The sequence below is a fragment of the Taudactylus pleione genome, unplaced genomic scaffold, assembly GCF_031769625.1.
Source record: "Taudactylus pleione unplaced genomic scaffold, aTauple2 ptg000109l, whole genome shotgun sequence".
Classification (NCBI taxonomy): Eukaryota; Metazoa; Chordata; class Amphibia; order Anura; family Myobatrachidae; genus Taudactylus; species Taudactylus pleione.
This window is the reverse complement of record NW_028284511.1, coordinates 7417164-7432714: the sequence shown is the minus strand read 5'-3', so window position 1 is coordinate 7432714 and position 15551 is coordinate 7417164. Positions and strand designations below refer to the sequence as shown.

The 15551-nt window shown below is 43.6% G+C and overlaps 1 protein-coding gene across 1 annotated transcript in view; it reads left to right on the top strand.

Moving 5' to 3' along the window:
- Positions 1-15551, top strand: part of CD151 (CD151 molecule (Raph blood group)) — a 45766-nt gene that overhangs the window by 20296 nt on the left and 9919 nt on the right. Inside the window, exons 2-4 of the mRNA XM_088470986.1 lie at positions 10001-10091; positions 11350-11541; positions 13949-14023. Coding sequence (XP_088327112.1) covers positions 10008-10091; positions 11350-11541; positions 13949-14023 — 351 coding nt within the window. The 5' untranslated portion in view covers positions 10001-10007. The remainder of the gene's footprint in view (positions 1-10000; positions 10092-11349; positions 11542-13948; positions 14024-15551) is intronic.

Genomic DNA, 15551 nt, shown 5'->3' with positions numbered 1-15551 from the left:
TAAAGTCCAACCCATCGTACATTTAGAGATGAGACCCAAAGGCTGACATTCTGAGGAGTCGAGAGTTCAAGGCTATTTGTGGGAAGGGAAAGGCTGTCAGCAGTCCCATAAAAGGGGACCCCTCATGTAAATGTGCCGTCCCCACGTACTTCTTTTTATAAAAAATAACCCATCCTGCAAAATTAAATCAAACATGCTCTTCATTGCACAAGATCACACACTCCTAATCCCAACCCCTAGCATTGGCTGGTGCAAACATCCGCATGCGCGCAAATGCCACCAATATAGCCCACCGATCTATGGCGATATCTAGGTACACACTAGACATTATACGGTCCGATCCGGTGGATTGGACCGACCTATCGGGCACATCGTCTAGTGTGTACCCGCTATGTTAGTGACTATGCACGCTCCCACGGGTCAACAGCGACATCCTCCTTCGGCCCTACATGCAGGGCCTACGAGGGATGTCGTTAGCGAGGACCATGCTGCCGATTGCAGCAACGTTCCGCCGTGTCTCCGTCGCTGCCCGCATCGGCAAGTGTGTATGCACTTGCCAATGCCAGGTCCCGTCGCTGCCGAGGACGGGCTGGCTACACATCGTCTAGTGCAGGCCTGGCCAACCTGTGGCTCTCCAGCTGTTGTGAAACTACAAGTCCCAGCATGCCTTGCCAGAGTTTTAGCATTCCCTTATAGCAAAACTGTGGCAAGGCATGCTGGGACTTGTAGTTTCATAACAGCTGGAGAGCCACAGGTTGGCCAGGCCTGCTCTAGTGTGTACCCAGCCGAGTAGGCATGTCATGTCCTTGTTTATTGTGGTTTTCCACTAACTGACCTTTACTACAGATCATTCTGTCTGCTTGACATTTCCTTTTCAGCACCAAGTCCTGCTTACTGTAGTTAAATTGTTTTAAAAAAAGGAAACTTCTAAAGCTGGGTATACCCTGAGACGAGGGGCATTCGTTCCAACATCGGAGCGAATACCCTTGAACGGGGACAGCCCATCCACACCTGAACGAGTTAATGAATGAGGGAGCGATCACTGTTCCGTCCTTCGTTAACTTACCATAGGTCGCATGCGACCGCGGGATTGTGACTATTGAGCCTACACACTGAGCGGTGTATGCAATTTGTTGTCACGAAATGGCAAATCGGCCCGACATCGCACCAGTGTGTACCCAGCTTAAGTCACGTCTGCCTGCCTCATACTGTTGTAGTGACCCAGGAGGGGAATGGCTGCAAAAAGATGACCCTAAAGTACAATCATTTCAAACTCATTTAAAGCTGCACTACCACTAAGGAAAATAATTTGGTTAACATGAATTTGTCCATTCTGATTACAGGAGGTGCTTCTTCAAATCTATCCCATTAGTTTTAGCACAGCTTTGAGGCGTTGTCTGCGTTAGGACAATCGCCCCTCATTATAATCTATTCCTGCAGTGTAGGAAATGATATCTTTTCCTGACAAGAGCCGGCCACTGTAATCCCACACTGTGAGTGAGCGCACACTCTGGAGGTGTATGATGTCTGTAGCTAGCTAATCCCATGCCAACACCCCGCACCCTTCCAAATCACCCACAGACCAATCACTGCCCCAAAAGTTACTCTAATTGCCCTAATGTGCACCACGTGTGTTATTGAATCTGCCCCAAAGGATCTAATTCTGGTAACTTGGATAACAACTTAAACCAGTCTCAAACAGTTTTTCTTATTGAAGCACTTTGGTTCTATTACTTGTGAATTAGAGACAAACCAGTGACAGGAATGCAGATAGTACTTGTCTGTGCTTTATTAGGACATGTGAGCATAGCAGAAGATTTATGTAGCCCTGTATAACCTGCAGCCCTCCAGCTGCTGACTGCGAGTCCAGTGTACATCTGCATTACCTCTCCAGCTTCATGCACTGTTCTTCCCCACTTCCTAAATTTGTGCCTGCAGGTTTCCGGAAGGTGGTGGGAACGTGTACAGTATGTCTTTGTGAGACATTCATCTTAATTACATGGTCACTCTTAAGCAGTATTTTGTTAATAATAAAGGAGAAAAACAATCCATGTTTATATTCTGTTTCTCCATTTTAATGTAATTAAAAAGAGGGGCAGATGTACTAAGCTCTGGAAAGTGATAAACTACCAACTGATCAGCTCCTGTTATCTTTCAAACACAGCCGGTAACATGACAGTTAAGAGCTGAGTGGCTGGTAGTTTATCTTTCCAATTTATCACTTTCCAGAGCTTAGTACATCTCCCCATATGTGAAACATATGTTCCCATAGGTTGCTGGGCCTGTTATGTGCAGTGGAGCCTTTGGTACTGTATTAAATCTGAAAAAGTTAATATAAATGTTAAATTGAAATGTAGACTTATAAGCTAAGTACATAAATATATACTGTAATAAGTGGTGATGATATTGAAATGAACCTCTATATACCCCTGCCTGTACCTTCTAATATCCTGCCTATACCTTCCAATATCCTGCCTATACCTTCTAAGGATGACGCTAATTTGCGTACGCAGTCATACAGTAAATAAAGACTTAGACCTGGAATCTGTGGTTCCAAAGCACAAGTATTATTCAAGTAAAAGTACAGTCAGTTACACACAATTGATCCAGACACAATTTAGGCGCAAAGGAATTATACAGACCCAAATACAGTATACATACGCAGCGCTTCCGGTACCAGATGTTAGGCATCAGCAAGAAACCCCTCAGTCAGCATTCAGCAAGAAGACTAAAGACCCAGTCTTGGAGCACACCTATTTATACCCCCCAGGAATAGGCAAAACAATAGAGACGTTTGTTGCTGATGCTATTGGTTCCCAAGGGGAATCCATCTGTTACGGAGCATTTAACAGGCTGGTTCAAATAGACTAACTCAGCCTCTAACAACTGGGGGTCTCTCCCTTCCCGCTCCCTAAAACATCCTAACAGTTAATACATTTTGTTGCTTGAAGTCTCTGTGGTCCATAACTCGAGAATGCATGATGCGATCTCCCCACCGATAACACCAGAATACTGTGGAAAGAGTACGCATCAGTACAAAACCAAACACGGCTTGTTTAGCATGTATAATACCTTAGTTACCAAATATCATTATTTCACAGCGTTTTATATTAACTGAATAAACTTAAATATTATACCTTAACGCTAATAGAACCTTGTAAGTGAATATGTAATGTGTGAGAGTACGGGGTTTGATATGAAGATGCTAGTTAACTGGGGACAGATGCGTGCGCATTTAGCTACTAAACGATGTTTTCATTCGGGGTCTTAAGCATAATGTGTGTATGTGAAATGGTGAAAGATGCAATCGCATGATGCTAATAATTGTGCATTTGCTACTGGGCATCATGTTAGCAGCTCAATTGTGCTTAATGTGCGGTGTTTATGCATGAGATTCCATCCATGATGGACTTAACATATATATAGACACACACATGTACATACATACACACACACATATCATTCCTCACTCACAGTTTCAGACTGCAATGTAAATGTGTTACCTCCAGCTGTGAAGCTGGGGCCATCCTGTCTGGGTGTAGGGCTAAAACCTGTTTAGGATTCAGACAAATCCAATTGTGTAGATCAATGCCTGGATTATATTACAATTGCCACAACTATACTTGTCTGCATACAGGGATTCCCAATTTGTATGTAAAACACTCACAGTTTCTGGTGCATTGTCTATTCTATTTACTTTTTCACATGAGGCTGTTCTTCTAGTTGCCCTTAGTAGATTATCAAAAACATTGCCATCTGTTCTTAGCTTGTGAGTTGTAACTTAAAGTGACGCTGGTCGCAAAATGGCGTCTTGCAGATTCTTGTTTCTAGAATGGAGTCTAGCTGCGATTCACAAGATGGCGTTGCGCATGCTTCATTTTTAAACTGATCTTGTCTCAGCCAATTATCCAGCTTTGACAGTGGGGTATAGGGTGATATGTGGATTTATTTACCCAGGTTGGTAAGAGACAGACAAAAGAGCCAGCAATGTTTCCGCTGTGCTCTTATTGTGTTTATATGATGTGGACTGTTTTGTTTTTAGATATAGACTATATTATTTTGATTAGGATTGTTTCTGTTACATGATTGTGGGCAGCCACACGCTGTCTGGTCTTCTGTTTGCAAATGCCCTTTTCTCAGAGACAGCTGGGGTGACTCACTTTGGGAGAACTGATGAGTTAGCTCTGTGACTCAAAGAGGATAGCTATTCATTTGTTCCAAGGAACTCTCAGCAGTATACTGTATAATGACTAAGAGAGATTTTATCTTGCATGGGGGGGAAGGGGATTATTTATTTGCTTCAAACAGTTTGTTTTAAAAACATTACTAAAACATTTTATTTTTGTATCAATAGCGAATAGATTTTTGGATTGCATTGAATCACTTTCACCTTATCCTGGCCACACGTGTAGTGCTATTGCTGATGATAATTGGAAAACCAGCCTAATATTGCCGTCTGTGTGGCACCAAACAAGTGTAAGGCCAATGATGATACAATTAATGTCAGCAAGCTTCATTATGCGCATGTCTAAGTGTCTTTTCCGTATGACCTTTAAAGGCCTGTGTGTACTGTCCACTGCAACCACACCTACCAGCTCCTGCCACTCAACACATGGGCCAAGTGGCAATAGAGACTTGTATACGGCCGTCTTAAGGGTTTATCCACATGGGCACTTACTCAAGTTGATTCCAAATGGATTTTAACAAAAAAGTTACCAATTAAGAGAAATGAGTTTGGATGTCTTCGGGAGGAGCACGAAATATGCTTGTCGTGTCTATATCCCCCCTCTCGTTGTGTATATCTGTCTTTATGGATGGCATAGCTGGCACAGGGATCCGTACCTCTATACCATGCTATACCCGTTCCCCCCCCCCCCCCCCATCCCGGCGGTTTTCTTGCATGTGGAAAAGCCAATGTTTGTGGTAATCGTCCAAGCATACAAACTGTCCAGGAGTTGCTGGAAGTGACACACAAGGGTTTTGACAATTAAGACCCTTAACCTTTTGCTTGAACCGAAGGGCAGAGTTGCATATGTTTGGCTAACCAATGACAATGGGCCTGATTCATTACTTATTTATTATTTATTTATTAACAGTTTCTTATATAGCGCAGCATATTCCGTTGCGCTACTACAATTGGAACCTTAACAGAACAAAACTGGGTAATAACAAACAGATATATAGGTAGGAAGGCCCTGCTTGCAAGCTTACAATCTATAGGGAAATAGGCATTGATACACAAGGATAGGTGCTGTATATTGCATTTTGGTCCAGCCAGAATGCACAGTTTCTTGGTTGGCTGCATGATCCAGTCACACAGGAATATCGACCAAATGTCATGAGGATGTGAGAGAAAGACGATGTGTGAGATTGTGTGTGGACTGTAAAAGGGAATGTAATTAGATATGGAAGCTATGAAGGTTATGTGGGAGGTTCTGGAATTTGATAAGCTTGCCTGAAGAGGTGAGTTTTCCGGGAACGTTTGAAGGATTGGAGACTAGAGGAAAGTCTTATTGTGTGAGGTAGGTTATTCCATAGAGTGGGTGCAGCACGAAGAAAGTCCTGTAACCGTGAATGGGAGCAAGTAATGCATGGGGATGAGAGACGCAGATCTTGTGCTGAGCGGAGAGGTCGGGTTGGGAGATATTTTGAGATGAGTGAAGAGATGTATGTTGGTGTGGTTTGGTTAATAGCCTTATGTGTAAGGGAAAGTATTTTGTATTGAATACGGTAGGAAATCGGCAACCAATGGAGGGACTGACCAGAGCGGGGCAGCAGAAGAAGAACGTTTTGCAAGGAAAATAAGCCTTGGAGCTGCATTCATAATGGATTGTAATGGTGATAGCCTGTTTTTGGGAAGACCAGTAAGGAGGCTATTGCAATAGTCAATGCGGGAAATAATAAGTGCATGGATTAGAGTTTTTGCAGTGTCTTGTGTGAGATATGGTCGAATTTTGGATATGTTTTTTAAATGTATGTAACATGATTTTGAGACAGATTGAATATGAGGAACAAAGGACAGTTCAGAGTCAAGGATGATACCAAGGCAGCGAGCTTGTGGGGCAGGGTGGATGGTCGAGGTATCAACAGTTATAGAGAGATCAGGTTGGTAACTGTTATTGGCCGGTGGAAATATAATTAATTCTGTTTTAGAAATATTAAGTTTCAGGTGGCGAGATGACATCCAAGATGAAATGGCAGAAAGACATTCATTGACACGGACCGATACAGATGGAGATAAATCTGGAGAGGATAGGTAGATTTGCGTATCATCCACATACAGATGGTGCTGAAATCCAAAAGAGCGGATTAGTTTGCCAAGAGAGGTGGTATAGATTGAGAATAGTAAAGGACCTAAGACAGAGCCTTGCGGTGCTCCAACTGATAGAGGTAGCGAAGAGGAGGCAGAATCAGAAAAACGAACAGTAAAAGAGCGATCAGATAGGTAGGAAGAAAACCAAGAAAGAGCTGTGTCCTTAAGACCTAGGGATTGCAGTGTTTGTATGAGAAGAGAGTGGTCAACAGTGTCAAAAGCAGCAGAGAGATCTAGAAGAATTAGGAGTGAGTAATGGCCTTTAGCCTTGGCAGTGACAAGATCATTTACTACCTTAGTCAGTGCTGTCTCTGTGGAATGTTGGAAACGAAAGCCGGACTGAAGTGGGTCTAATAAGTTGTGTGAGTTAAGAAAGTGTGTGAGGCGGGTGTAGACAAGTCTCTCAAGTATCTTGGAGGGGCATGGGAGATGGGAGATAGGACAGTAATTTGAGAGAGTATTAGGGTCAGAATTTTGTTTTTTTCAGAATGGGAGTAATCGTTGCGTGCTTGAACAGTGCTGGAAAGTTGCCAGTAGAGAGAGAGAGATTACAGATTTTAGTTAGGGTTGGGATAAGCACAGGAGACAGAGCTTTACTGATTTGTGAGGGTATAGGATCTAGAGGAGAGGTAATAGAGTAGGAGGATAAGAAGAGTGTAGATACTTCATCTTCGTTTGTGAGATCAAATGAAGAGAATGTGCCAGAGGGTTCAGGTAGGGAATTGAGCAGGTCACTAGCTGAGGAAGAGCCTACCATTTCATTTCGGATCTTGTCAATCTTGTCCCTAAAATAGGAAGCAAGATCTTGTGCACAGATAGTAGCAGGTGGTATGGGTGATGGAGGGGTAAGAAGCAGTTTAAATGTATTAAAACGTCGCTTGGGGTTAGAAGCTTGAGCAGAGATTAGAGATTGGAAATATGTTTGTTTGGCAGTGTCCAGAGCAGTATGATAAGAGTTGTAGATAGTCTTATATGTGAGGAAGTCACTTGGAGTATGAGACTTTCGCCACTGACGTTCAACTTTACGTGAGAGTTTTTGTAGATGTCCTGTTAAGCTAGAATGCCACGGTTGACGTCTAACTCTACGTGGTGTGTGATGGGTAGCTGGAGCTACTTCATCGAGGGCTTTTTCTAGAATGTGGTTTAGGTGTGATGCATCAGTCTCAGGAGAAGTGAATGTAGAAATTGGTGAAAGTTGTTGTAGAGAGGTAGATAGTTGTTGAAGGTTAATGGCATTAATATTTCTACGGGTTTTAGGTTTAGGTTTGGTTGATTTCAATGATGTTGATGTAATGGAGGAGAGTGTGCAGGTGATAAGGTTGTGATCTGAGAGAGGGAAAGGAGCATTAGTGAAATCAGAAACTGAGCATAGTCTGGTGAATACAAGATCAAGACAGTGGCCCTCCTGATGAGTAGCGGAGTCAGTCCATTGGGAGAGGCCAAGAGAGGATGTTAAAGAGAGTAGTTTAGAGGCATGAGGAGATTGTGGACTGTCAATGGGGATATTGAAATCACCCATAATGATGGTGGAGATGTCTGAGGATAGAAAGTGAGGGAGCCAGGCAGAAAAGTGTTCCAGAAATTGTTGAGTTGGCCCAGGTGGGCGATAGAGAACAGCAACTTGCAGAGAGAAAGGGGTGAAAGACCTGATAGAATGTACTTCAAATGATGTAAATGTGAGTGAAGGTACCTGTAGGAGAATTGTGTATGTGAAAGATTGGGAGAGCAATATTCCTACCCCACCTCCTTTACAATTACCAGGCCTGGAGGTGTGTGAGAAGTGTAGGGTACCATGTGAAAGTGCAGCAGGGGAGACAGTGTCTGATTGTGTAAGCCATGTTTCTGTTATTGCCAGAAGGTTGAGGTTGGTTCAAATAAAGAGGTCGTGGATGGATGTTAGCTTATTGCAGACAGAGCGTGCATTCCATAGGGCACATTTTAGTGACTTGGATGGTGAAGGGAGGCACGCAATGTTTATGAGGTTAGCTGGATTTATAGTTCGTTGTGGGTGTGGAATGTGGGTTGGGCCTGGATTTGGTGATATGTCACCAGCTAATAGAAGCAGCAGGAGAGAGATATAAATATAATTGTTGGATTTGTCCTTAAGATTTTTATGGCGACAGGTTGTGGATGTTATTGTCAGTGTGTATAGAGAAGTTAAAAGCTCATGTGTGTTCATAAGTGGTGAGAAGATTAATGAGGTAGCAATATGTACAGAAGGGTGAGCTGCAGGAAGAGTAAAGGATGTAGTAGCCTTAGAGATGATTCCATGAAGTGAGATTATAAAAAGAAGTTTTTGATACATTGTTTTTTTTGTATTTTGCAAAAATACATTTTTCTAAGTACTGGGTTTGTAATTACATGGTCTTCAATGTTGTTCAATGTTTTTCAACTGTTATTTAACTGTTCAGAAAGCACACTTGATTTTAACCACTTAATGCATAACCTCAGCAAGCTGCCCTAAGACTGAATGTTAAGAAATAGTATGCCTGATTAAGACACTAGCTTACATCTGAGCCAATTGGTCAACTGGTTGAAATGCAGATTGATCAGTGGACATATATTGCACTAAGTTTAAGTAAACAGGCAGTATAACACTATAAACTATGCTTCAGTGATCAACATCTAAACACAGGTCATGACTATGGCTAGCAAGTCAAAAAACATTCACAGACATTTAAACAATACCAATTACAAACTTGTACAAAATTAAACACATACTTTAAATACACAGCTAATTTTGCATTAATGCAACTATAAATTAGGAGTTGTGGTTTGCAGGATGTCAAATAATATCACATACATTGCCTAGACAGCTGAATGGTGCATGGGGGTTAATGCAGGATCTGGCAGTTGTACTCAGCAAGGACAATCACATACATTGCGTAGACAGCTGATGGTGCATGGGGGTTTACGCAGGCTCTGGCAGTTGTACTCAGCAAGGACAATCACATACATCTGAGCCAATTGGTCAGCTGGTTGAAATGCATTACGGGTCGCTATTGCGTTTACGTCTGCAATTACGCACGCAGTTCTGCGAAAATATGCTAATGAATGCTATCGCTATGCCGTCACACAGCCAGCATAGAGATGCCCACTACCGCTATCTCACATCCGTAATACTATGCAACCCTGCGTGTACATCGGGAACATCGAGTAAAATTGGCCCCTCACGCACAATTACAACTGGTCAGACCTTACTCAGAAACTGCTAACCTTGTCGCATGCAATAAGTACACAAGCTGCGTATGCTGTCGCAGTGGCTAAGTTATGCACACCTCTGTAACGGCGATCAAATGGACAGGCACACCTGCGTTTCTCTGACCACTCCCCCGTCACCACCCCCAAACGCTCACGGCCTGTCACTCACTGTGCGATGGATTCCTATCTCTGTAAGTGATCGCAGTGCTAACTCACGCACATGCACTGTAATGCATGCGCAGTACGCACCATCGGCTGATCTGCATACGCTGTTGCAGATAAGTTAAAAGTTGCGATCTGTAATGAATCAGGCCCAATGTTGGCTAATTAATATGCAGATAACTATAATTGCAGACATGCTTAACATGTATATGTACAAACCTAAATCTAACCTTTATGGAAGTATGAAGTCTGCTTGTTGCACACATTGGTTCCATTGTACTTTTGCTTGTGGACTGTTAGCTGATGGCGTGTCTTGTATTTCAGAGTCACCATGGGCGAGTACAACGAGAAGAAAGAGACATGTGGCACAATATGCCTGAAGTACCTGCTTTTCACTTTTAATTTCTTTTTCTGGGTAAGTAACGTGTACTGTACGTTTCCTATCATTATGCTAGACCAGTGGTTCCCAAACTGTGCGCCATGGCACCCTGGGGTGCCTCGGGACACTTACAGGGGTGCCTCAGGTTGGTGGATCTAGCACCAAATCAAATTATTTATGGTCAATTTAGTGTAAATATGTGGATAAACATTAGCGCAAACCTGTCCACCACCACATAACTGACCGTAAGGATGACAGGTCAGCACAATTTACTTCACTTTTTACTACATTTTTTAACAAGCTTAAACTTTGGGTGCCGTGAAAACAATGCTGTTAATCTAGGGTGCCGTGATTCAAAAAAGTTTGGGAACCACTGTGCTAGACTATAGATTGCCTTCTAGAATCTTTTACTTTGCTAACCAATGGGGCTGTGAGCACAGGGGGGAGTGGTTCTGCCATGTGAGCTTTTATCTAGGTAAAGCCCCCCGATATCGCTGCTGTGCTTCTCACTAGTGCTGACAGTAAACACCCCGCATAGGGATGCAGTCGGTCTAAAATGCGGACCGGTCTAATCCCAGCAACTGTCTAATGAACGGCGTCGATATCCCGACGCATGTCATTAGACCTACTCCGGGAGCGGCTCACCGATCGAAGGTAAGCCGGGCGTGGACAGCCGCGCGCGCGGAGGGCGGGCGGCGTGGCTAGTGGCTCCTGGGGGGGGACTTAGGGTTAGGCATCCCCCCGGGAGGTTAGGGTTAGGCTAGGGGAAGGGGGGGTTAGGCACCCCCGGGGGGAGGTTAGGGTTTAGGGTTAGGCTAGGGGAAGGGGGGTTAGGGTTAGCACCCCCGGTGGGAGGTAAGGGTTAGGCCCCCCCCCCCCCGGGAGACTTGGGGTTAGGCTGCGGGGAAGGGGGGGTTAGGTTTAGGCACTAAGAGGGGAGTTAAGGTTAGGCACTTGGGGGGAGGTTAGGGTTAGGCCCTCCTAAGGGAGGGTTAGGGGGGAGGTTAGGTTACTAAATAGAAAAAATACTTACCTGTCGGGATCTTCACTGCATGTGGCCGGCGGTAAATTATACTGATCCCCCTTGCAATATAGTAAATTACCTCAGTAGGGAACTGCAGTTGTTGTACTTGAATGCAAATATTAAACCTGTTCTTGCAATCTGCATATTACTTAATTGATTTTAGATGTTTTGCCAAAGTCTTTGTGCTGATTTTCCCTTATTACTGCAGCATGTAAGTGCCACGGTCCCAGAATCCTCTCGTATTCATGCTTCTCCTTATCTGATCCCCAGCTGGCAGGCCTTGCTGTAATGGCTGTAGGAGTTTGGACGCTGGTCCAGAAAAGTGATTACATCAGCCTGCTACCCTCCAGCACCTATGCTGCTACTGCTTACATCCTGGTCATCGCCGGTGCTGTTGTCATGGTGACTGGTATCCTAGGATGCTGTGCTACCTTTAAGGAACGAAAAAGCCTGCTTAAAGTAGTGAGTTCTCATATAAAGACTCTTGTAAATGGACTTTGTAGTGCTTAGTGTAACATCTGATGAGTTTGGTCCAGCAGGTTGCTGAGCCAAATTTCAGATGAAACTGTATTAACGCTTGTCCCCATGTTTTGCACTCATGGCCTGATGGAAACTGGACATACTTTGGGAAATGGGAGTGGTTTGTATTTGGGGGCGGGACCTTGTTTTTTCCAGTTGGCAGGTTTGCAATGTAATGCCCCAGGAATGCTGTAAAAAGTATTTTTGGCACTTCAGCATCCATTACAGCTTATACAGAGACGATACACTGTCATAGGAATCATGTGTCCTGATGCCTGCTCTATTTTTACTGCTGTCTTCCACCTCTGCCAGTGCTACAATGGCCGACTGCTATATTCAAATCATTTTCTTATATATTTGACATGTTTTTTTGCATGACAACCCTTGAGGACTTGGTAATAATAGTTTATAATAGATTTTATATGTACCACCTAATATATACACATGTGCCACCTAATACATACGCTACGTCAGTATATAACTCTCTGATGTGTCCAAAGAAATCACTTTAAAACTTGTATCACTGAAATCCAGTGGTCTGGAGAGTTCATATTTGCTTAGGTGTCCATATAGAAGTGTGCACGTGTTTGCACAGTGAGTCCCTGTTCTGGGCAGGTCCCTGTAATGCTGGTGTAATGTAAGGAATGTGAACAGTGTAAGTATATCTGTCTCCCCATCCCTCCTCCCCACATACAATCATTTGTCTATTCTTACTGCAGCTACATGTATATTATATGTGAGTGTTGCCACCTACTGGTAGCAATGCCAACCTACATGCCATGTTCACCCATGCGTTAATTTTGCGGAAGTACAGGACTCTGTCTTGTTTCCTCTATATAGGGGGGACCAGATGGAGGTGGTATGTTACTCATTCTCACTCTCCTAATCCCATTAGTGTATTCTTTGTCAGCTACTCCGTTTCATTAGAATCTGAAGGTCTTCAAGGTCTCCTAGAGCAGGTGTGGCTGACCGGTGTTTTGGGGTACTATCATATCCCTGTACCTTTGCTCGTGGACCTCAGCTAAGTTGAAGCCGTTTGGATTAAATCCAGCCACAATCTATTTGCATGGACATATACACAAATCATTGCATCCAAGTGACCTTTCTTTTTTCCCTAAATTTGGTACTGGTGATTTCCTGACTTCATCTGAAATAATGAAGCAATGTTAAAGGCTTGCGATTAAATAAGACACACATGTAATATGCAGGCCTCCTCAAAATAGCCCAATCATTACATTCTTACCCTCCATTGTGTTAATATAGAGACCCAACATTGTTTTATTAGCCCTATAATATATTACTATCTCAATGAACCCACAACACTAATAGTTCAAACATTCAAAAGACACCATGTATTAAAATAATTGCCCCCATAACATAATTTTGCTTTGGTATCTCCTCAAACACACTTACCTGCCTTTTAAATGATTGCAGAAGAGGACAGACAGGTAGGGAGTCAGTACTCACCCACTTCTGAAGGATGGAGAGGGGAGAAGGTCCAAATGTAGAGTAATGGGCGGAGAAGCACAGGTGGGGATCGAGCTGCTGAGCAATCAGCATTACTCACACATTGAGACATACTGCATGTCTCAATGTTGTAGTATCGGGGCATTGGGAGGAAGAGCAGATCATCGGCCAGACAGGGAGCAGAATCAGTCAGGGAGCAGAATCAGTCAGGGCAGACTGTTGATCTTTGAAACCACTCAGAAGCAGCCTAGTGTCAGGGCTGGCCCAGTAAACCTGGACTCCAATACATGGAAGTCAAATTCACAAAAACTGCACTGATGGTGGATACGCAACTGTACAGAGCCAAATAATCAATCTCAGACGTGGCAGATTTAAGTGACTCCCTAAGATTGTCCCAACACATGGGGAATGGCAGGAGAAAGCAGAGCCATCTACCACTCATTACTGAGTTTAGGAACCATTAGCAGAATTCTGGAAGAGGAAAAGACGAGTCTGCTCTGTGTAACAACATGTCCAGAAAGTATTTAAAGTGCAAATTGAACTCAACACAGAAGACGGAGTTGTAGCTGGTTATGGTTAATATAAGACCCTGTACGACATCCCCATAGCATGCACTGGCATCTGTTGTGTAGGGCACCTTCTGGCACAGGAGTTGTTTCTAGTAAGTCCAATTTGGAATACATTTTGGATATTCAGGAGTCCATATGCAAACCAAAGGGAAGGATAGAACCATTCCATATACCCAGATATATTTGGGTGCTGACAATTGATATGTATGTTTGCTTTGATCCATAGAATAGGTATAATATAGTGTAGCAGTCTAGTAATTAATCGGATGCAGGGTGTATTCTAATATTGTTCATTTCTGTTCCTATGTCCTCAGTACTTCATCCTCTTGATGTGTATATTCATCTTGGAGATCCTTGCAGGTGTCCTGGCCTATATATACTATCAGCAGGTAAGTGGGGAGCATTTACTAATCAACTGCATATAGGAGCAGATTATTTCACCATGTTCCAGATTAAGCACAAACCTGGTAATTAATGGCTCATTCATTGCTATTGATTTATGGCCATTTTAATGACGATGTAGGGTGATTGCGTGTGACATGGCGTAGTTGTCATAAAGGACCCTCGCTAGCCATAACAATGATGGTGTAGGTGTAGGGTGATTGCATGTGACATGGCGTACTTGTCATAAAGGACCCTCGCTAGCCATAACACTGATGGTGTAGGTGTAGGGTGATTGCGTGTGACATGGCGTACTTGTCATAAAGGACCCTCGCTAGCCATAACAATGATGGTGTAGGGTGATTGCGTGTGACATGGCTTACTTGTCATAAAGGACCCTCGCTAGCCATAACAATGATGGTGTAGGTGTAGGGTGATTGCATGTGACATGGCGTACTTGTCATAAAGGACCCTCGCTAGCCATAACACTGATGGTGTAGGTGTAGGGTGATTGCGTGTGACATGGCGTACTTGTCATAAAGGACCCTCGCTAGCCATAACAATGATGGTGTAGGGTGATTGCGTGTGACATGGCTTACTTGTCATAAAGGACCCTCACTAGCCATAACAATGATGGTGTAGGTGTAGGGTGATTGCGTGTGACATGGCTTACTTGTCATAAAGGGCCCTCACTAGCAATAACAATGATGGTGTAGGGTGATTGCGTGTGACATGGCGTACTTGTCATAAAGGAACCTCGCTAGCCATAACAATGATGGTGTAGGTGTAGGGTGATTGCGTGTGACATGGCTTACTTGTCATAAAGGGCCCTCACTAGCCATAACAATGATGGTGTAGGTGTAGGGTGATTGCGTGTGACATGGCTTACTTGTCATAAAGGGCCCTCACTAGCAATAACAATGATGGTGTAGGTGTAGGGTGATTGCGTGTGACATGGCTTACTTGTCATAAAGGGCCCTCACTAGCCATAACAATGATGGTGTAAGGTGATTGCGTGTGACATGGCGTAGTTGTCATAAAGGATCCTCACTAGCCATAACAATGATGGTGTAGGGTGATTGCGTGTGACATGGCGTAGTTGTCATAAAGGATCCTCACTAGCCATAACAATGATGGTGTAGGTGTATGGTGATTGTGTGTGACATGGCGTACTTGTCATAAAGGGCCCTCACTAGCCATAACAATGATGGTGTAGGGTGATTGCGTGTGACATGGCGTACTTGTCATAAAGGATCCTCACTAGCCATAACAATGATGGTGTAGGTGTATGGTGATTGCTTGTGACATGGCTTTCTTGTCATAAAGGGCCCTCACTAGCCATAACAATGATGGTGTAGGGTGATTGCATGTGACATGGCGTACTTGTCATAAAGGGCCCTCACTAGCCATAACAATGATGGTGTAGGTGTAGGGTGATTGCTTGTGACATGGCTTACTTGTCATAAAGGGCCCTCACTAGCCATAACAATGATGGTGTAGGGTGATTGCTTGTGACATGGCTTACTTGTCATAAAG